The sequence below is a fragment of the Budorcas taxicolor genome, chromosome 6 (assembly GCF_023091745.1).
Source record: "Budorcas taxicolor isolate Tak-1 chromosome 6, Takin1.1, whole genome shotgun sequence".
NCBI classification, from domain to species: Eukaryota; Metazoa; Chordata; class Mammalia; order Artiodactyla; family Bovidae; genus Budorcas; species Budorcas taxicolor.
Window position 1 is genome coordinate 89,149,923 of NC_068915.1, and position 21,740 is coordinate 89,171,662.

A 21,740-nucleotide genomic window follows, 5' to 3' on the forward strand; every position below is an offset into this window, starting at 1 on the left:
ACATGGTTACATTTTTTAAAAAATTTACCTGTGATGATAGTTTCTCCAATTGTGAAATAGAGAGGCATACATAAAACAGGAAGAAAGCTACCACATTAATTTTATATTAAATATCACTCACTTTATATCTATGTAAGAACAGACTAGTATTTACATGGATTCTATCAATTTATGACATAGCAACTTTTTCCTAGTTTTTTTTTGACATTTCTAGGCTACATGGTTAGTCTGCAAGTTTTTTTTTTTCAAATTGCCACAAATCTCCAAAATTTTTTCCAATATGTTTATTGAAACAAGTCTGTGTATAAGTGGACCTATGCAGTTTGAGCCTATGTTGTCCAAGTGTTAAGTATTGTTGTTGTTCAGTTGCTGTCATATCTGACTCTTTGCAACCCCATGGACTGCAGCATGCCACCCTTCCCTGTCCTTCACTATCTCTCAGAGTTTGCACAAACTCATGTTCACTGAGTCAAGTGTCAAGTATATTTCCAATTAAGAATCCCAGAAAAATAAAAATAACAACAGTATCTAGGCAAATTCTCAATTATTGCTAAGTGACTCATATTTAATAAGCTTTAGGTCATCTTTAATTCCCTACTCTTTTTTTAAAAATTAAATTTCCTGTTCTTTATCTCAGGACTATACTGACAAAAAAATGTAAAGACAAATCTTTGTTATAGCCTAGTTATTCTTAATCTTTTCTAATAATCAAAATGAGAGATCTTCACTTTTCACATTTTGTAGTTGAAATGACTAGAATCATAAGATTACTCAACAAACTAGATAACAAAAAATGTACTCTGTTTTCTCTTAAGAAAAAATACGCAAACATTTTATGTTGGAAGAGTTTTTATTTTTATTTTGTTTTTTTTTTCAATAATTCTTTTCTCTTTGTGCAAAGATTTTATCCTCAGATTAATTTCAGCTTAGTAATATGGAAAAAGCAATTTCTATTTTAGTTTTTAAAAATTATTTATAGCATTTAATATGTACAGGTATTTTCAAATGCTAATACATTTATTCACGGTAACGCTGGTTAAAGTAGATATTACAGTTCATCTCTATTTTACAGATGAGAAACTAAGGCACAGACAATTAAATGCGTTGGATCAATATTTCCGAGAGCTGAAATTCCTACTTTGCAGCCTCGATCAGAGACCTGCTCTGTGTCTTCACCCACCCTTCCAACCTCCCCTCCCCTCTCTTGCTTACCACTGGGTATCCCCACACTTTTAACAGATCTGCATCCAGAATCACTCCTAAACATCTGAAACCTACCTGAGCATAATCCAACATAGGACATTAAAACTAAGGGTGAAAAATAAACTACACAATTATGATGTCTTCAATCAACTGCTTGAAGTGTCTTTTTAGAAATCAGTACAAATAAAATATGACAACAGTTATTTCTCTGGAAGGAAATCAAATCACTGGAAGCAGAATAGTCCATATAAGATGAAGATAAAATGAGATTTGTGACCATCAGACAAGTAAATGGTATGACATTCATGATTTTTTAGCTCTGAGATACTTCACAGGAACACCTGTTTTTTTGGTTAGAAGAGTGAAGGGTGCTACCCTTACTACCGGCACTAGGCATTCCTCGCCCCCCAACTCCAATTCCTGTGACTTATTTTGTTCTTGAACAAAACTAGAAACTGGACCGGGACACACCTTTCCCTCCCTGGAATAGGTCCAAATGACCACTTTTCCCTTAGTTCACGGATTAATCAACACACTCTACGCAAAAAAAGCTGGTATTCATGAATCTACTCGAGCTCTGGAAGTTCCAGAATTTCACCGGGGAAGGAAGCTTTGTAGGATTGCGACACTTTAGTTGCAATGTAAACACAAAATTAAACTTTTGATATTGGTCATCCCCTCACTACTGCGGGGATAATATGACATGAGGTGTGATTTATTTGTGCTCGTAAAATACCGGGAAGTAAGAGAACATTCTCATGCATAATTTGAGATGACCTGTGCTTTAACAGTGTATTTATGCAGACGTGGATAAAATCATCAAGTCCCAAGACACTTAAGTGTAAGTAACACGTGGAAAATCAGTTCTCTCTGCGTCCCTCCTCCCTGGCCTTAATTCCCTCAATCTTAATAACTAACGTTTGTCACTATGCCTGTCTCCTCTAAGATGTGACAACGCTTCTTGCAAGGCGACTCACCCTCCGGTGGGGATTTGGGTACGAGGATGACACTCCGAGTGCGCAGATTACGCGTGAGGCGGGGCGGGGCCCGCTTCCTTCCGGACCGGGAATTTCCCCTGGCCCCGGGGCTGGCAACTCCCTTCTGATCAGGATAAAAGGGTTCACCCGGCTCGGGGAGCCACAGAGTCCGCTCAGCCAGCGCTCCCGTCAGCCTTCCCGCCGCAGACACAGATCCCCAGAGCTGAGACCCATGGCCCGAGCCGCGAACCCCGGCCCCCGGCTCCTCGGCGCAGCGATGCTGCTCCTGCTCCTGGTGGCCGCCGGCCGGCGCGCAGCAGGTGAGACCCGGATCCCCAGGGCGGGACGGGAACGGGCGGGTGCCCCTGAGGACAGCCCCTAACCCACTCTGTCCTTCCCGCAGGGGCGCCCGTGGTCAACGAACTGCGCTGCCAGTGCCTGCAGACCGTGCAGGGGATTCACCTCAAGAACATCCAGAGCTTGAAGGTGACGCCCCCGGGCCCCCACTGCGACCAAACCGAAGTCATGTAAGTGTCACCTCTGTTGCTGTCCTCGTCATCACCACCCACCGTGCCGATGCCCCCACCCTATCCCTCAAATGGACCCCCCACCTCACGTAGATTCTTGCTTCTCTCTGCAGAGCCACTCTCAAGACTGGTCAGGAAGTGTGTCTCAACCCCGCCGCCCCCATGGTTAAGAAAATCATCGATAAGATGCTAAACAAGTGAGTTGTGGTTTTTATTCATCGTGTGACTATAGTCATTCTGCCTGCTGAAAGTTATGTCAGAGAAACCTAGGATTAAGCTGAAAGAATGAAAAAAAATCATTATTTCAGAATTAAATTTGCCATTAGGGTCATTAATCTACTCTGGTGTCAGAAGGACACTTCACTGCCTCCTGGCCTGCTCACTCTTGGAGTGTGGGTAAATGTATGTTTCTAAAAGATGAAGCCCCAGGGATTGAATCCCTGTCTCCTGTATTGTAGGCAGATTCTTTACCATCTGAGCCACCAAGGAGCCCAAAAGGTGAAGCAGAGTTAGCCAATGATGCTAAAATGCTTCCTATCTGTTAAGGAACAAATACCCTTTACCTCGAGTTTTTCATGAGCTTCAGACCTGAGAGGTAAAACTCTTGGGTTTGGGTCATATGGAACTCAGGCTTGGTGGTGAAGCCAGGGACTTTTCAGGGGAAGGTCCCTCCCCCTGGCCTCTGCCAACACAGTGCAAGTCTAGATTCCACCCTTTACTATTCCTGTAACCCCAGGGAAAGTACTTAATCTCTTTAAGTCTCAATAACATGGGGAATAATAGTAATAGGTATTTAATGGAGTTTGCCATGTGGCTTAAGTGATGTCATGCGTGTACTTTTTTTAGCTCAAGGTGGCATTATGTTCTCGCTTTTTGAAAATAGTAAGATTGCTAGCACAGACTCCATGTTCCTAATTAAATAGCATTTAGGAGCCTGGCATTTTCTGTCATACAGTGCAGCCTTGGTCTAGGTAGCAACCACATAGTGCAGGGCTGTGAGGTCAGTTTTTGGAGTCCTACTTACAGTAACCATTTTCTCATTGCAGGGCTAGTGCCAACTGATCAAGAGAGATGGAAGGAGCTTCTTGACTATTGCGCAGCCTCAGTGGAATTGAAGTAAAAGAAGAGAAACAAATGGCTCCCAGGGCCATCTAGACTGTGTTTAATGTATTTGGCTGTTTCTTATGAGGGTTCTATTTATTTACATCTGTATTTATTTATTTATTTTTCAAGGCCTGTGTATTGATATTCTAATATTTAAAGGTGTGAATGTGTTTGGCAGTTCTCGGTACTGTTAATTTCAAAGTTTATTTTTATGTTAACTCAAAGTTAGTTCAATCCTGACTGTTTAATTTGAAGATGATGTGTTTTAAGTGTTCTTCACTTATTAAACTGTTTTTGGGGAGAGGGTATTCCACACTGTCCTATCCAATATAGTAAAGACTAGAGACAGTAGTGGAGGGTTCAAGCAAACAGATAGATCACGATCACTGTTAATGTAGGGAATGTGTGTGTACGTTTACTTTTTGTAGAGAAATTGTCAGTTGTTATTTATTGAAACATTTCACAGTCTGTAGTCAACATTTCTGATGTTGAACCTTTACAAATGACAATGATCTAAATATCCCTTGGACATTTTATGTCTTCCTTGTAAGGCATAATGCCTTGTTTAGTGTGAGTTATCTAAATGTTTCTCTATATCTTGGAATAGAGAAGTTTAAGTATTTATTGATGTATTTTTATAAATAACATGAAAATAAAGCTTTTTACACAAATTTCTTACTTAAGTTTCTTTTTTATTTCTTGACCTCTTTTATCCTCCCTCTTGAATGCCCAGCACTTGGGTTTTCTATTGCTGTTGTAACAAATTTTTACAAATTCAGTAGTTTAAAAGAATATTCTTATTCTTTTACAATTCTGGAAGTCAGAAGACCAAAATTAGTTCCACTGGACTAAGGCCAAGGTGTCTGCATTGCTGCCTCATTCTGGAGGCACTAGGGGAAAATCCATCCCTTTGGTCTTTTTAGCTTCCAGAGGTCATCTGTGTTTTGTAGCTTATGATCATCTTCCTGTATCTTAAAGCCATCAACATGGCCTCTTCAAATCTCTTTCCTTAAGGCATCAAAATTTGCCTCCCACCAAATGTGTCTCTTTGTTGGTTATTTTTAATAAGCAGAAGATTCAGAAAGGTGTTTTTTGTAAACTCTACCTTAACTGTGATGGGGAAACAGTGGAAACAGTGTTAGACTTTATTTTTGGGGGCTCCAAAATCACTGCAGATGGTGATTACAGCAATGATATTAAAAGATACTTACTCCTTGGAAGAAAAGTTATGACCAACCTAGACAGTATATTCCAAAGCAGAGACATTACTTTGCAGACTAAGGTCTGTCTAGTCAAGGCTATGGTTTTTCCTGTGGTCATGTATGGATGTGAGAGTTGGACTGTGAAGAAGACTGAGCACCAAAGAATTGATGCCTTTGAACTGTGGTGAGAGTCCCTTGGACTGCAAGGAGATCCAACCAGTCCATTCTGAAGGAGATCAACCCTGGGATTTCTTTGGAAGGAATGATGCTAAAGCTGAAACTCCAGTACTTTGGGCACCTCAGGAGAAGAGTTGACTCATTGGAAAAGACTCTGATGCTGGGAGAGATTGGGGGCAGGAGGAGAAGGGGACGACAGAGGATGAGATGGCTGGATGGCATCATTGACTCAATGGACGTGAGTCTGAGTGAACTCCGGGAGTTGGTGATGGACAGGGAGGCCTGGCGTGCTGCGATTCATGGGGTCGCAAAGAGTCGGACACGACTGAGTGACTGAACTGAACTGAACCTTAACTGCCTAAAAGAATTTAGATAAAAAACCTGTTTTCAGAATAGACTTAGAAGAGATCTCTGCAAAGAATATGGGCCAGGGGTGATAAGTCAAACTCTAAGCAGAATCTAAGAATCGGAGTCCACTTCGTGTCCCATTATCTCTGCATGGTGCAGCAAATATTGTTTATCAAACACTGGCTCTTCTATTCCCAGGCAAATTACTTCTCTCCCCGAAAGTCCCATAACCATTGCTCCCAACATCTTTTGTCTTTAGATTAGGATCGTATTTAAAGTGAGGGCTTTGGCTATTTTGGTGAGTTACTCAGTTTTCCTAGGTCTCTCCCATGTACATATATTATTAAACTTTTGTTTGATTTACTCCTGCTAACCTGTCTCATGTCAATTTAACTATTAAATCAGTCAGGAAAACTTAGAGAGAGGAACATTTCTTTCTCTGAGATATTTTCTTTTGGTCCATCTGCTCTGCCACATTGCCTTCTGTCTGATTCTGACTTCTCCTACTTCCTTTTTTATGAGAATCTTTGTGATTATATCAGGCCACCCAGGATAAAGCAAGACGATCTCTCCTTGCAAGACCCTTAACTTAATCCTATCTGCAAAGTTCCTTTTGCAATGCAAGGTAACATACTCACAGGTTCTGGTAGTACAGGATATCTTTGGTGGTGGTGGTGGTTTATTTACTAAGTCATGTCTGACTTTTGTGACCCCATGGAGCCTACCATGTTCCTCTGTTCATGGAATTTTCCAGGCAAGAATACTAAAGTGGGTTGCCATTTCCTTCTCCAGGTAATCTTCCTGACCCAGGGATCAAACCCACGTCTCCTGCACTGCAAGCGGATTCTTTACCACTCGTACCACCTGGGGGAAGCCCTACATATACTGTTGCTTCCGTATTTAGCTCCAGATAGTCTCCTTTTAGAGTCACAGTGAAAGATAGAAAATTTGCTTGGCTCCTGAGAATGTATGGGTGATGATTTTTATCAAAAAGAGAGGTACAGTACATGCCAAAGTGTCTTGAAGCAAAATTTTTTCCTTCTTAAACAGATTGACATTTAAACAAAAGCTCTGCTATACTTTTTATGTAGTCTGGGGTCTGTTATGCCTACTAAATGTGTAAATGATTACAATGGCTATAAGTTGTCTTATGTAGATCATAACATAAGTATGTTCTCTATGTCTGCATCTCCATTGCTGCCCTCAAATAGGTTCATCAGTACCATCTTTCTAGATTCCATTTATATATGTTAATATACTATATTAGTTTTTCTCTTTCTGACTTACTTCACTCTGTGTAACAGGTTTCAGGTTCATCCATCTCCTTATACAGTGGGGGAAGGAGAGAGTGGGACGCATTGAGAGAGTATCATTAAAACATATACATTACCATGTGTAAAATAGATCATTTCAGTTCAGTTGCTCAGTCTTGTCTGACTCTTTGTGACCCCATGGACTGCAGCACACCAGGCTTCCCTGTCCATCACCAACTCCTGGAGCTTGCTCATACTCCTATCCATCAAGTCAGTGATGCCATCCAACTATCTCATCCTCTGTCATCCCCTTCTCTTCCTGCCTTCAATCTTTCCCAGCATCAGGGTTCTTTCCATTGAGTCAGTTCTTCGCATCAGGTGGCCAAAGTATTGGAGTTTCAGCTTCAGCATCAGTCCTTCCAATGATACCCAGTGGGAATTTGCAAACCAGATGCTCTGTGACAACCTAGAGGGGTGAGGTGGGGTGGGAAATGGGAGGGAGTTTCAAGAATGAGGGGACATATGTATACCTATGGCTGATTAGTGTTGAAGAATGGCAGAAACCAACACAATATTGTAAAGCAATTATGCTCCAATTAAAAACAAATAAATTTTTAAAAACCATAGGTATGTTAACTAGGAAAAATTTTCAGCAAAATTTCCTCTCTCCTGTTCCCCCTTAGGTGGAAATCTTTGAATTCCAACATGGTGTTGTTAAAGGTTTAACTTCCAGCGCAATTGACAAACCATTGGGTAGGAATTGGCTAAATGAGAGCAGACTCTCGGGTAAGGATTGAAGAGCAAGTAGGCACTGGGGAGATGCAGGGAGTTGTACAGAAACAGTGTTGAAATGGAAACACCACCAGTAAAGGGGCACAGCTAATAGAAGACCTTATAATAAATCAGTTTAATCTTCCATGGGTCAATGTTCCAGTTAAGAGACATGGACAGACCAGTTCATCCAGTTTCTGGGTAGATTATAACACAGTTCACCCTGCTGCTAAGTCCATATGAAACTGAACTGATCTGGATCTAGGTTGTGTTTTGTTTGTAAAATAAATGCAATTACCATGGATTTTGGGAGTTTAGTGAAAATTTAGTGAGTAGTAAGCAAATTTACAATTAAAAAAGCTATCAACATTTTGTTGTAGAGGAGGATGGATTGGAAGTTTGGAGTCAGCAGATGCAAACCATTATAATAGAATGGATAAACAAGGTCCTACTGTATAGTACAGGGAACTATATTCAACATTCTGTGTTAAAGTGTAACAGAAAAGAATTTTAGAAAGAATGTATATGCATGTATAACTGAATCACTTTGCTGTATAGCAGAACTTAACACATTATAAATTAAAAATAAATAAATAAAATTTAAAATATAAAAATAAAATTTTGTTTTGTGTTAGTCACAAAATTTGCTTTGAGGTGATTTCTTTATTTTCAGAGGACTACGGTGGAAACAAAGGTTAGGTAGATTATCTGTTGAATTATTTGACTAAATTTTACTTCCTTACTTTTGTGACCTAAATTTTATACATTTAATGACTTTCATTCTAACATTCTCATCTTTATTTTTCTACCTAAGCTCATGTGAGTATTCATTTTATCACCTCCTAGACACACCGGGAGAAGGCAATGGCAATTCACTCCAGTACTCTTGCCTAGAAAATCTCATGGACAGAGGAGCCTGGTAGGCTGCAGTCCATGGGGTCGCAAAAAGTCGGACACGACTGAGCGACTTCACTTTCACTTTTCACTTTCATGCATTGGAGAAGGAAATGGCAACCCACTCCAGTGTTCTTGCCTGGAGAATCCCAGGGATGGGGAGCCTGGTGGGCTGCCGTCTAGGGGGTCACACAGAGTCGGACACAACTGAAGTGACTTAGCAGCAGCAGCAGCAGCAGCAGACACACCAGGAAATGTTAGACTTGTATTACCATTGATTATGGTCTTCTGTTTGCATGGTACTATAGGGAGCCTGTACACAATTTGTAGTTTAAATGCAAGTCCTGGTGCAAACATGCTCAATTCAGAGATCAGACTCTTACTAGCTATGTGACCTTGAGCACATTACTTAACTGCTTAGAGTCTAGATTTTCTCACTTCATCTGTATGAAACTCTGTGCTCTCATGTATCAGATCACTTCTTGGTTCTCTGAAAACACCACTTCTGTTTCGGCTCAGGGTCTTACAAATACTGTTCTCTCTAACTGGAACATCTTTCAGCTTCTCCCCACCTCCTCGCTCATTCAGCTGCTTAATTTTTACTTGTTTTTTCAGCTCTTAGTGTAGAAATCACCTCCTGGAGGAGGTTCTTCCTGAGCCCTCCAAGTGTTAATGAGCTAATGAAGTGTTCCAATGCCTATCATTTTATTTTCACATTGCTTTGCTAGCGATAAAAAGAGAGGAAAAGGGAAATCAACTGAATTGCCCAAGATTACAAAGCCTGTTAAGGGCAGAGCAAAAACATCATGCCAGGAGCATCCTCTTCCTTTTCTTTCACTACATCTGCCTTAGTGAGGCCAGCTCCACCCTGGTTGCACTCAGATTCTGTGGTATGCTGAGACATAAAATCTCCAGAAAGAGTCCCTCTGTGTGTTTCTGGGTGAGACGCATTTCTTCCCCATGACATGGTAAGTCATCAGGTCATCTAAGACATCCTGACTCTTACTCCTTGCCAGCTCCACCAGTTTCCCTTCACTGGATCATCAGGTGCTACGATCTTTATCTTGACTGATGTCTATCTCTGCATTTTCTCCTTGCTGCCAGTGTTAACAAGTAACCATTGTAATCTACTGAGCCCTCCCGAGATTTCACATGCTCCTCTGTTTTCCCATTTTGCTTTATGAACAATTTACTCTGTTGTCAAAACCAGGGACCCTGCTTTCACCGCAGACTGACTACTTTTGCTTTGCATCCAACTGGGCTCTCGTCCTGCCATTTTCATCCCCTTAACAACTCTCATGTGAAACTCCTTCTCTCCCTTCCTTATGAAATTGTCTTAATTATGCCTTTCATTGGCTTCCACTCAACCATTGACATAACTTCCTAAGTAGTCGCCCAGATTAGCCTCTCCAGTCAGTCTTATTCACCACAAAGTGTTCAGAAGAGCTCATCTTGGCTAGTCATCCTTTTACTTGAAGTCTTCAATAGCTGTTTATCACCTATAGCCAGTATTACTGGGCTTAGTTGTGTATTAATTTGGTTAGGCCACCATAACAAAGTACTGTACCATAGACTGTATGGCTTATACAGCAGAAAGGTATTTTCTCAGAGTTCTGGAGGTTAGAATTCCAAGATAAAAGGGTTCTTACAATTGGTTTCCTCTGCAGCCTTTCTCCTTGGCTTATAGTGATCATCTTTTCCATGTATGTTAGCATGGTCTTCTCTCTGTATCATCTGGGTCCAAATCTACTTTTCTTACAAGAACCCAGTCATCATGGATTAAGGCCCACCCTCAGTGAGCTTATTTTTGCCTTAATTACCTTTTAAAATGGCCTATTTCCATATAAAGTCATATTCTGAGATAATGAGGATTAGGACTTCAACATCGGGATTTTAGGGGGGATAAATTTAGCATATAAACAAGTGGCTTACTCATCTTATTCTTTACAAAAATTCTTATTATTTGTACACATGATAAGCCTCAAAACTTACAAAACTCTATAGTTGGCCCAAGAATTGACTCAGTCGTCTTTGAGCCTTGCAAAATTTAATATCTCTAACAGAAAGAGATCCAAATTCCCTTATGATCATTCTATCATACTTACTCATTCTGCTGTTGATCATTCAAAATCGATAACTTGTGCCATCAAGTAGGCAAACTGGTTAAACTTGTACTATTGAGTAGGTAAACAGGTTAAAACTTGTAAAAAGAGAGTTCCAGAAAAACATCTATTTCTGCTTTATTGACTATGCCAAAGCCTTTGACTGTGTGGATCACAATAAACTGTAAAATTCTGAAAGAGATGAGAATACCAGAACACCTGACCTGCCTCTTGAGAAACCTATACGCAGGTCAGGAAGCAACAGTTAGAACTGGACATGGAATAACAGACTGGTTCCAAATAGGAACAGGACTACGTCAAGGCTGTATATTGTCACCCTGATTATTTAATTTCTGTGCAGAGTACATCATGAGAAACTCTGGGCTGGAAGAAGCACAAGCTGGAATCAAGATTGCCGGGAGAAATATCAGTAACCTTAGATATGCAGATGACACCACCTTTATGGCAGAAAGTGAAGAGGAGCTAAAAAGCCTCTTGATGAAAGTGAAAGAGGAGAGTGAAAAAGTTGGCTTAAAGCTCAACATTCAGAAAACAAAGATCATGGTATCCGGTCCCATCACTTCATGGGAAATAGATGGGGAAACAGTGGAATCAGTGGCTGACTTTATTTTTTTTGGCTCCAAAATCACTGCAGATGGTGATTGCAGCCATGAAATTAAGACGCTTACTCCTTGGAAGGAAAGTTATGACCAACCTAGATAGTATATTCAAAAGCAGAGACATTACTTTGCCAACAAAGGTCCATCTAGTCAAGGCTATGGTTTTTCCAGTAGTCATGTATGGATGTGAGAGTTGGATTGTGAAGAAAGCTGAGTGCCAAAGAATTGATGCTTTTGAACTGTGGTGTTGGAGAAGACTCTTGAGAGTCCCTTGGACTGCAAGGAGATCCAACCAGTCCATTCTGAAGGAGATCAGTCCTGGGTGTTCTTTGGAAGGAACGATGCTAAAGCTGAAACTCCAGTACTTTGGCCACCTCATGTGAAGAGTTGACTCATTGGAAAAGACTCTGATGCTGGAAGGGACTGGGGGCAGGAGGAGAAGGGGATGACAGAGAATGAGATGGCTGGATGGCATCACCAACTCGAAGGATGTGAGTCTGAGTGAACTCCGGGAGTTGGTGATGGACAGGCAGGCCTGGGGTGCTGCAGTTCATAGGGTTGCAAAGAACTGGACACAACTGAGCGACTGAACTGAACTGAACTGACTGAATAGGTAAACTGGTTATATTTAGACATTGAAGAAAAACATATGTGTTCATCATAAAAATTCAAATGGTAAGAAAGGGTTATACAGTTAATAAAAGACACCTGAATCTCTCCCTCTCATTCAAGATATTTGTTTCTCTTCCTCAGAAAATACTAGGATTATCAATCTTCTGTGTGTAGATGTCTTGGAAAAAATATTCTATAGCCAAAGTAGCACGTGTTTATGCATTGTGTCTGTTCATGTTTCTTTGTTTATGGTAAACATGGGAGATACCATGCATGCTGTTATGCACTTTGTTTGCTTTGTGTAAAAATAAGTTTTGGTGACTGTTCAACTTCAACAAGTATTTTTAAATGTTTCCTAGAGGTAGAGAGATATGAGGGCTTCCTAGGTGGCACTAGTGGTAAAGAACCTGCCTACCAATGCAGGAGACATAAGAGATAGGATTTGATCCCTGGTTTGAAAAGATCTCCTGGAGGAGGGCATGGCAACCCACTCCAGTATTCTTGCCTGGAGAATTCCATGTCATATGGTTGCAAAGAGCCAAACACGACTGAAGCGATGCACATGCATAAAGATGTGTGCTATACTACTTTACTGTTGGAATGGATCATTATTAGTTAAGAAGTTCTATATAGATATAGTCAAGGTTCTTCTCATCTTTTGCTTCTTTTGCTCTAATTACTGTATGTAATTTCTTTCCATTGTCTAATTCCATTGTCTACATCCCAAATTCTGTTATATAATAATAGTGGTTCCAGACATCTTGTCTCAAGTTCAGCCTTTCTATCTATTCCTTCTATTTTTCTACCATTAGGCATTATGTTGACCTTTGACTCCTATTATACATATAGGTTGTTACTGTTGTTATTTTTAATATTTTAGAAATATCTATTGGGGGAATACTTTTCCACCCTTTTCATTTCTTTTTAAATTGAACTAGTTCAATTTGCACAACATTCCTAGTCTCTCTCATCCCTTTTGATTCTGTTCAGTGTAGAAATATCTTGCCTTATTTGTAAAAAATGAATCAGGCATGTTCAATTCTCCCATTTCACTCTTGGAAGCAGACCCCTTGACGTGGATGCAATCTATCTGGTTCAGCATTTGCAGTGACTTCGTGACTGTCTGCTTGTTTGTAGTATTCAGTTGGCAGCATTTTTGACACTGTCTTATTTAAGCTGTCTTCCAATGTTTTCTTTTAATCAGTATTAAAAACTGTTTTTTATTCCATTTGCCATTCATTTGATTTTTTGCATATTTTTAGTGTTGAAATGGTTTCTTGAGATCTTTAGCCGGTCCCAACAGTGAAAGTACAATCATATTGTATTAAGAGCTTTAAAAATCTAGAATGAGTGCTTAATCCATCTTTAGCAATAACTACAGATAATTTAATCAATTGTCAGTTTATTAATATAGGCAGATGGTATGTGCTGAATAGTTATTAATAAAAATTTAAATCACTGTATTTGTGTATTCACAAGTAAATGCAATGCAGTGTTTGCCATTCTGTGCTTTAAGGCATGATTCCTAAATTTGCTTCTTTTTGCACCACACCAGTTAAAAACCATTAATAAAGAACACCATGGGGATGTGCTTTACTGTCTTCTAATTTTAGAGGTTAAGTGTTTTGTATCCACTCAAATATGGTACCAGGAAGGTGTCTTATAAGAACCAATTAATATACTACAATTATATGTGTATACAAATAACGATACAGGTACAAAAATAAAAATAGTGGTTTATAAGAGTAAATCACTCCCTTTATTGTTATTTGAGAAAGTAGTAGATTTAAACTAAGACATTCATCTTTGGTTTGTGTTAGGAAAGATACTGTACTTTGGAGTTGCTTTCAGGAACTGAAGTAACTATCAATTATTTTAAATCATTTCTTTAGATTTCTTTGAATATAACATGGTGCTAGTGATACATCTTAAAGTGGCAAAACTGCTTTAAGTGAGTTTTTTATGTGTAGTTACTGGAAATAGGAATGTGTAGGTTAAAGGTATTTCTGTTATAGCCAGACCAGGCTTATGTGTGAACCTCAACTTTAGAAACATTCTATTAGATTGGTGCAAATGAAAGTGTGATTTCAGACTGTGAATTTTAAATCATTATAACTGGGCTCACACACATTTTTATTAATCGAAATAGGAACCATTAAAATAAACATATTTTTGCCAATGAGAACAGTTTATTTATTCCTGTAGCATAAAAATACATGCTTCGAGATATGACAGATTCTTGAAAAGCATTTTCTACATCCTGCTGGTTGTGGAAGCATTTTCCCTGCAAAAAGTTGTCCTGTTGGCTGTGCAATGTGTGGTCAGGCTTTGTTGTGGAGAAGAATCGGGCCCTTTCTGTTGACCAAGACCAGCTGCATGCATTGTAGTTTTTAGTGCATCTCATTGATTTGCTGAGCATACTTCTCAGACACAATGATTTTGCCAGGATTCAGAAAGCTGTTGTGGATCAGACTGGCAATAGGCCACCAAACAGTGACCATGACCTTCTCTTGGTGCAAGTTTGGGGGGGTGTTTTGGAGATTCTTCTTGGTCCAGCCACTGAGCTAGTCATAGAAGGCTGTGGTATAAAATCCACTTTCCATCACATGTCACAATCCAATCAAGAAACGGTTCATTGCTGTTGCATGGAATAAGAGAAGATACTTCAAAATGATGATTTTTTAAAATTATTATTTGCAGTCAGCTCATGAGGCACCCAGCTATCAAGTTTTCCACCATTCCAATTTGCTTCAAATGCCGAACAACCTTAGAATGGTCAATGTTGAGTTCCTCAGCAACTTCTTGTGTAACTGTAACAGAATCAGTTTCAATGATAGAGAGCTCTCAACTGATTGTTGTCAACTTCCAATGGCTGGCCGCTGTGCTTCTCATCTTCAAGGCTCTTCTCTCCTTTGCAAAACTTGTTGAATCACCACTCCACTGAAAATTTGTTAGCAGCCCCTGGGTCGAGTGTATTGTTGATGATGCCAGTTGTCACCACTGTTTATGACCCATTTCAAACTCAAATAATTTCTTGAATTTGCTTTTTGTCTAACATCATTTCCATAGTCTAAATATAAATATAAAATAAATATAAACTATAAATATAAAATAAACAGCAAGCAATGTCATTACCAGAAAAACATAAAGTGAGAAATGTGCATTAAATTAATGTATAACATAACCACAGTTATTTAAGAATGTATTCCAATATCAAAAGGCAAATTTCAACAATGCAAAAACTGCAATTACTTTTGCACCAACCTAACAGTTTTGAGTTTGAAAAAGTTAACCTCTCAGAGCCTCAGATTCTATATTTATAAAATGAGAAGGAAAACAGTAGTTCTACTTAAACCCTTATAAAGTTGTTGCATATATTAAATTCACAGTACTGAACATACCTGGTGGAGAAGGAAATGGCAACCCACTCCAGTATTCTTGCCTGGAGAATCCCAGGTACAGAGGAGCCTGGTGGGCTGCCGTCTGTGGGGTCGCACAGAGTCGGACACGACTGAAGTGACTTAGCAGCAGCAGCAGCAGCAGAACATACCTGGAAGATATTAAGCTTTCAGTAAACATTAGTGGACACAATTTATTTTCATGTAATTGCTAACATTCACATTAACTCTGTCCCCTTTATCCCCTCCATCAGTTAAAATCTGCATATAACTCATTTGTGCCAAATGGATCTTAATAAAAGATACATAATTCCAACAAAGCTCAAAACCTACTGTTTATCATCCGTTTCATTGTGCCCTCCACTTAATCATGAATACATTATTGATATATGGCAAGGAAAAGCTGAGTGGGAATGCATGTACAGTTTCTTTGGAAATACACCATATGCCCAATATGTTCAGTTTAGTTCGGTCACTCAGTCGTGTCCGACTCTTTATAACCCCATGAATGGCAGCACGCCAAGCCTCCCTGTCCATCACCAACTCCCAGAGTTTACCCAAACTCATGTCCATTGAGTTGGTGATGCCATCCAGCCATCTCATTCTCTGTCGTCCCCTTCTCTTCCTGCCCTCAATCTTTCCCAGCATCAGGGTCTTTTCAAATGAGTCAGCTCTTCGCATCAGCTGGCCAAAGTACTGGAGTTTTAAATTCAACATCAGTCCTTCCAATGAACACCCAGGACTGGTCTCCTTTAGGATGGACTGGTTGGATCTCCAATATGTAAATAAATTTAAAATGTGCTTCTCATCAGAGACTTTCCTGTTCATAAATTATACTTTTTTTCCCCTGTAACACATTAAATGGAGATCGTTTAGGATAAGGAAAAAAGATTTTGCCATCCACTGTCTGCCCCAATTCCAGTTGTAATGACTCACATTTTTTGCTTAATAAAGTTAGAGCCACAAAAGGACCATTTAATGTGACCACTAAATACTATAACTGTTATTGTAATTTTAAAAATTGATTACTGTTTAAAAAAGTATGTCAAAGAATATCGTTAATGTAGTTATGAACTTTCTATACTATGTAAAAAGATTCTATTTATACTTCATTTTTTATGGTAAAGATAGCAAATAGTGGTTACATTTTAACTTTGTGTTATTTGTGGTTACAATCAAGTAACAATACGATGTACACTAAAATCTCTGGGACAGTACACCCAAATTTTTATAGCATTTGGATTTGCACACTGTGAGAACAGTGACGATAATACTTTTGATTCTTATCCTCTTCCTTGTTCTTTTCTTTCATTCAGATTTTCTGTAACTTTCAAGTTTTCTATAATTAACATGTATAACTTTATAACCTTTTTTTTTTTTTAATAATCTCTGGTTATGTTTAACATCTAGATGAGAGTCAAAATCAGGTCTACTATTTAAATACATAAAAGAAGTTTCATCTCTTTCACAAGTAATATTTTTATTACCTGTATTATTATGGCCAGAAAAGATTTTAACAAATTCTATTAAAATTTCTTATACATCATATAAAAACTTTTCATATTCATTATTTTCTATGAATTTACATTCAATGCTTTTTAATAGGGGCTTCCCAGAAGTGCTAGTGGTATAGACTCTGCCTGCCAATGCAGAAGACTTAGGAGATGAGGGTTCGATTCCCGAGCCGGGAAAATCCCCTGGAGGCGGGCATGGCAACCCACTTCAGTATTTCTGCCCAGAGAATCCCACTGGCGGGCTAAAGACCGCTCCTGCTGCTGCTGCTAAGTCGCTTCAGTCGTGTCCGACTCTGTGCGACCCCACAGACGGCAGCCCACCAGGCTCCGCCGTCCCTGCGATTCTCCAGGCAAGAACACTGGAGTGGGTTGCCATTTCCTTCTCCAATGCATGAAAATGAAAGTGAAATCGCTCAGTCGTGTCCCACTCTTTGCGACCCCATGGACTGCAGCCTACCAGGCTCCTCCGTCCATGGGATTTTCCAGGCAAGAGTGCTGGAGTGGGGTGCCATTGCCTTCTCCGTCCTTCTCCACTAAAGGTCACTAGAGGGAGCCAATATTTCATGAATACAAAAGTTTGGCACTGATTTTAGTGACCTCCTTCTCCACTGCTGCTGCTGCTGCTAAGTCGCTTCAGTCGTGTCCGACTCTGTGCGACCCCATAGACGGCAGCCCACCAGGCTCCCCCATCCCTGGGGTTCTCTAGGCAAGAATACTGGAGTGGGTTGCCATTTCCTTCTCCACTAAAGGTCACTAAAATCAGTGCCAAACTTTTGTATTCATGAAATATTGGCTCCCTCTAGTGGCCAAATTAATGGTGGCTCAGAGGTTAAAGCGTCTGCCTGCAATGCAGGTGACCTGGGTTTGATCCCTGGGTCAGGAAGATCCCCTGGAGAAGGAAATGGCAACCCACTCCAGTACTCTTGCCTGGAAAATCCCATGGACAGAGAAACCTGGTAGACTACAGTCCATGGGGTCGCAAAGAGTGGGACACGACTGAGCGGCTTCACTTTCACTTTCAACGTGGGCGGTGGATGGGTATATAGATACTGATAAGCTCACTATGCTATAGATTTATCTAGTTGACCTATTGATCTATTCATATCTATCTACATATATCTATACATCAAAAATGCTTCTCATTGAGGAATGTGGATTACTTCTAAGGAGAATCAGAAAATGCTTAAGCCCTATATCTAGTCAATTTTAATTGAAAAATTTACATACAATAAAATGTTCCCGATTTAAGTGTGTAATTTAATGAGTTTTGACAAATGAATAGACTGTGTACCATACCACAATCAAAATATAGAACATTTTTGTCACCTTCAAAAGTTCTTTTGTAACCTTTTGGAGTTAGCCACAGGCAAGTAGTAAAAAATAGAAACTGTGGAAACAGACATTATTGCCTTGTGTTAAACTTTATGCATCTCTCACAGTGAAATAATCATTATCTGTGGGTTTTCATAGACATTCTTTATAAGCTTGATGAATATCCCCTATTTACAATTTTTTGCGAGTTTTAAATTTTGTTTTCATGGATGAATGTTGAATTCTGTCAAATATTTTTTTCTACATCTATTGAGCTCATTACTTTTTTTTTTTTCAATCTGTTGCTATAGTAAATTGAATTGATTGGTTCTGAGTGTTGAACCAGTTTTACATTCCCAGGATAAACCTCACTTGGTCATGATAGATTGCCTTTTTGTATATTGTTTTATTAAATTTGCTAGTGTATTTGAAAATTTCTGTTACTGTGTTGTTGAGGGATATTGGTCTGTAGTGTCTTGTAATGATTTAATGCCAGGGTACCTAGTGCCCTTATAAATGAGTTGGGAAGTTTCCTTCCTCTTCTGTTTTCTGAGAGATTTGCATAATATTGTTACTATTGGTTTCTTAAATATTTGAGAGAAATCATCAGTAAAGTCCACTGAAGACAAAAGATTCTTTGACAGAAGATAATTAGTAACTTGATTTTTTCATGGAATTATCCAATTTTTAAATTTCTCTTGGGGTCAATTTTTGATGATTTGTGTTTTTAAAGAAATTTGCCTATTTTATTTAGGTGGCCAAATACATACGTAATTGAGCCCTATCTACAATCTAATAAATTAGTCCTCTACAGTTTCATGAAAACTTACAGAACACATGAGACTCCTGAAGAGAGACAAGAAATTTGCTACAGCAAAAGTAGTTATAAAAAATGACCTATCCAAAAAGGAAATGAAGAAAATATTTCCATTTACAATAGCACCAAAAAGTATAAAACACTTAAAAATAAACCCAGCCAAGAAGGACTTTAAACTCAAAATTGCAAAATGTTGCTGAAGGAAATCAGAGGAGACATAAGTAGATGGAAAGATACCATATGTTCATGGATTGGAAGACTTATTATTGCCAAAATACCAACATTACTCATAGCAATCTGCAGATTTAATGCAATATCTATCAAAGTCTCAATGCCATTTTTAGAGGAAGCAGAAAAACCTATTCTAAAATTCATATGGAATCTTAAGGGGCCTTGAGTAGCCAAAACAATCTTGAAAAGGAAGAATAAAGTTGGAGGTCTCATACTCTCTGATTTAAACACTTATTACAAAGCTACAGTTATCAAAGGATGTGATGGTGGCATAAAGCAGACACATAGAACAATGGAAGAGAAGAGAGAGCTCGGAAATAAACCTTGCAATAGATGAGCAAATGGTATCAACCAAAAAAGTAGTTGCTGGAGCATTAGCATCATTGTTCCATTTTCCTGAGCCCCACATACTACAGGATGACATGGAAGACCAGATGAAGCCTGAATGTGTAGTCGGCTGTTGCACCACAGATGAGGAACTCTGAGCTTAAGGATCTCATCCCTTTAAGGCAAGCAGTAAGCAAGCATTCTCTTTGTATACAGGGAGTAATTACCTCATCGCTCAGAATTACCAGCTGCATGAGGACTCATGAGAGATGGGGAACTGCCTGGTGGTCCAGTGGCTAACACTCCATGCTCCCAATACAGGGGGCCTGAGTTCGCTAGCATGCTGCAACTAGAGCTGGTGCAGATAAATAAATAAATATTTTAAATAAATAAATACTGCTGCTACTGCTGCTGCTGCTGCTAAGTCACTTCAGCCATGTCCGACTCTGTGCAACTCCATAGATGGCAGCCCGCCAGGCTCCCCCGTCCCTGGGATTCGCCAGGCAAGAACACTGGAGTGGGTTGCCATTTCCTTCTCCAATGCATGAAAGTGAAGTCACTCAGTCGTGTCTGACTCTTCGCGACCCCATGGACTGCAGCCTACCAGGCTCCTCTGTCCATGGGATTTTCCAGGCAAGAATACTGGAGTGGGTCACCAGTGCCTTCTCTGAAATAAATACTAGTTTCTTTAAATATAAGAAAATATTAAAAAAAAAAAAAAAACTCCTGAGAAATGACCCAGGTAAAAAGTGGTCAGGGTCTAGTCTTGACACTCAGCAAAACATGTAGGAATGAGAATAGGAATGCATTGCTCCCTATAATGCTCTTTTCCTTTAATTAGTCTTACAAGTTTATCAATTGTATTGATTAATTCTCAAAATTCACTTTTGATAATATTAATTTCATGAGCTGTTTTTGTTTTCTATTTAATTTAGCTCTTATCTTTAGCTCTATTGTTCTTATTTTTCTAATTTGTAGAAGCTTAGACCATTGATTTTATTAAATTTTTAATTTTTATTTTATATTGGAGTACAGTTGGCTTAAAATATTGTGTTAGTTTTAGATGTACAGCAAAGTAATTAAGTTTTACATATATCCATTCCCATATATATCACTATAGACTATTGATTAAAGTCCCCTGTGTTATACAGTAGGTCTTTGTTGATTATCTGTTTTATATAGGGTAGTATATCCCAAATTTCTAGTTTATCCCTCCCCACATTTCTCCTTTAGTAACCATAAGTTTATTTCCAAAGTCTATGAGTCTAGGTATCATTTCATATGGGTCAGAAGGGCCATGATCAAAAAGTTTACAAACAGTAAGTGCTGAAGACAGTGTGGAGAAAAGGGAACCCTCCTATACTGTTGGTGGGAATGTAAACTGGAATAGCCACTATGGAGAACAGTATGGAGATTCCTCAAAAAACTAAAAATAGGACTGCCATATGATCCAGCAATCATACTCCTAGCCATATATCTGTGCTTGTGTTCTCAGGTGCTCAGTTGTGTCTGACTCTTTTGGAATCCCATGGACTGTAGCCAACCAGGCTCCTCTGTCCATGGAATTTTCCAGGCAAGAATACTAGGGTAGGTTGCCATTTCCCACTTCAGGGGATATTCCTGATCTCAGGATCAAACTCTTATCTCCTGTGTCTCCTGCTTTAGCAGGTGGGTTCTTCTACCATTGTATCACCTGGGAAGCCCCATATCCATAAAAAACTATAAATCAAAAAGAAACATGCACCCCGATGTTCATTGCAGTGCTATTTACAATAGCCAAGACATGAAAGCAACCTAAATGTCCATCAACAGAGGAATGGATAAATAAGATGTGAAAGTGAAAGTGAAGTCGCTCAGTCCCGTCAGACTCTTTGCAACCCCGTGGACTGTAGCCCACCAGGCTCCTCCATCCATGCGATTCTCTAGGCAAGAACACTGGAGTGGGTTGTGGTACATGCATAAAATGGCATATTACCCAACCATAAAAAATGAATAAATCCATGCCATTTGTAGCAACATGGATAGACCTAGAGATTACTAGACCATTGATTTTAGACCTTTACTCTTCTCTAAAATAAGCATTTAAGGCTACCGATTTCTCCAGAAGTACTTCTTTAGCTGCTTTCCTCAAATTTTGATATATTCACTGTTCATTTTCCCTTTTCATGTCTTCTTTGTCCCATGGATTATTATTATTATTTTAACCTACAGAATCAAAGTGCCTTTCTTTGAATGTACCACTTCCTAGACTTGTAGCTTTGGGCAAGTTTCTTAATTTCTTCATAGATCAAATTTATCATATGTAAAATGAGAATTCAAGAGGATCTTTCTCAGAGAATTATTGTCAAGATT

At 39.2% G+C, this 21,740-nt stretch overlaps 1 protein-coding gene across 1 annotated transcript; it reads left to right on the plus strand.

The window, feature by feature from the left end:
- The first annotated feature begins 2,374 nt into the window (after window positions 1–2,374).
- LOC128049611 (growth-regulated alpha protein-like) lies at window positions 2,375–4,376 on the plus strand. Its single transcript, XM_052641867.1, has 4 exons — window positions 2,375–2,500; window positions 2,584–2,707; window positions 2,821–2,904; window positions 3,754–4,376. The coding sequence occupies exons 1-4, from the start codon at window positions 2,413–2,415 to the stop codon at window positions 3,767–3,769; spliced, it is 312 nt and encodes a 103-aa protein (XP_052497827.1). The 5' UTR covers window positions 2,375–2,412; the 3' UTR covers window positions 3,770–4,376.
- Window positions 4,377–21,740: the final 17,364 nt, after the last annotated feature.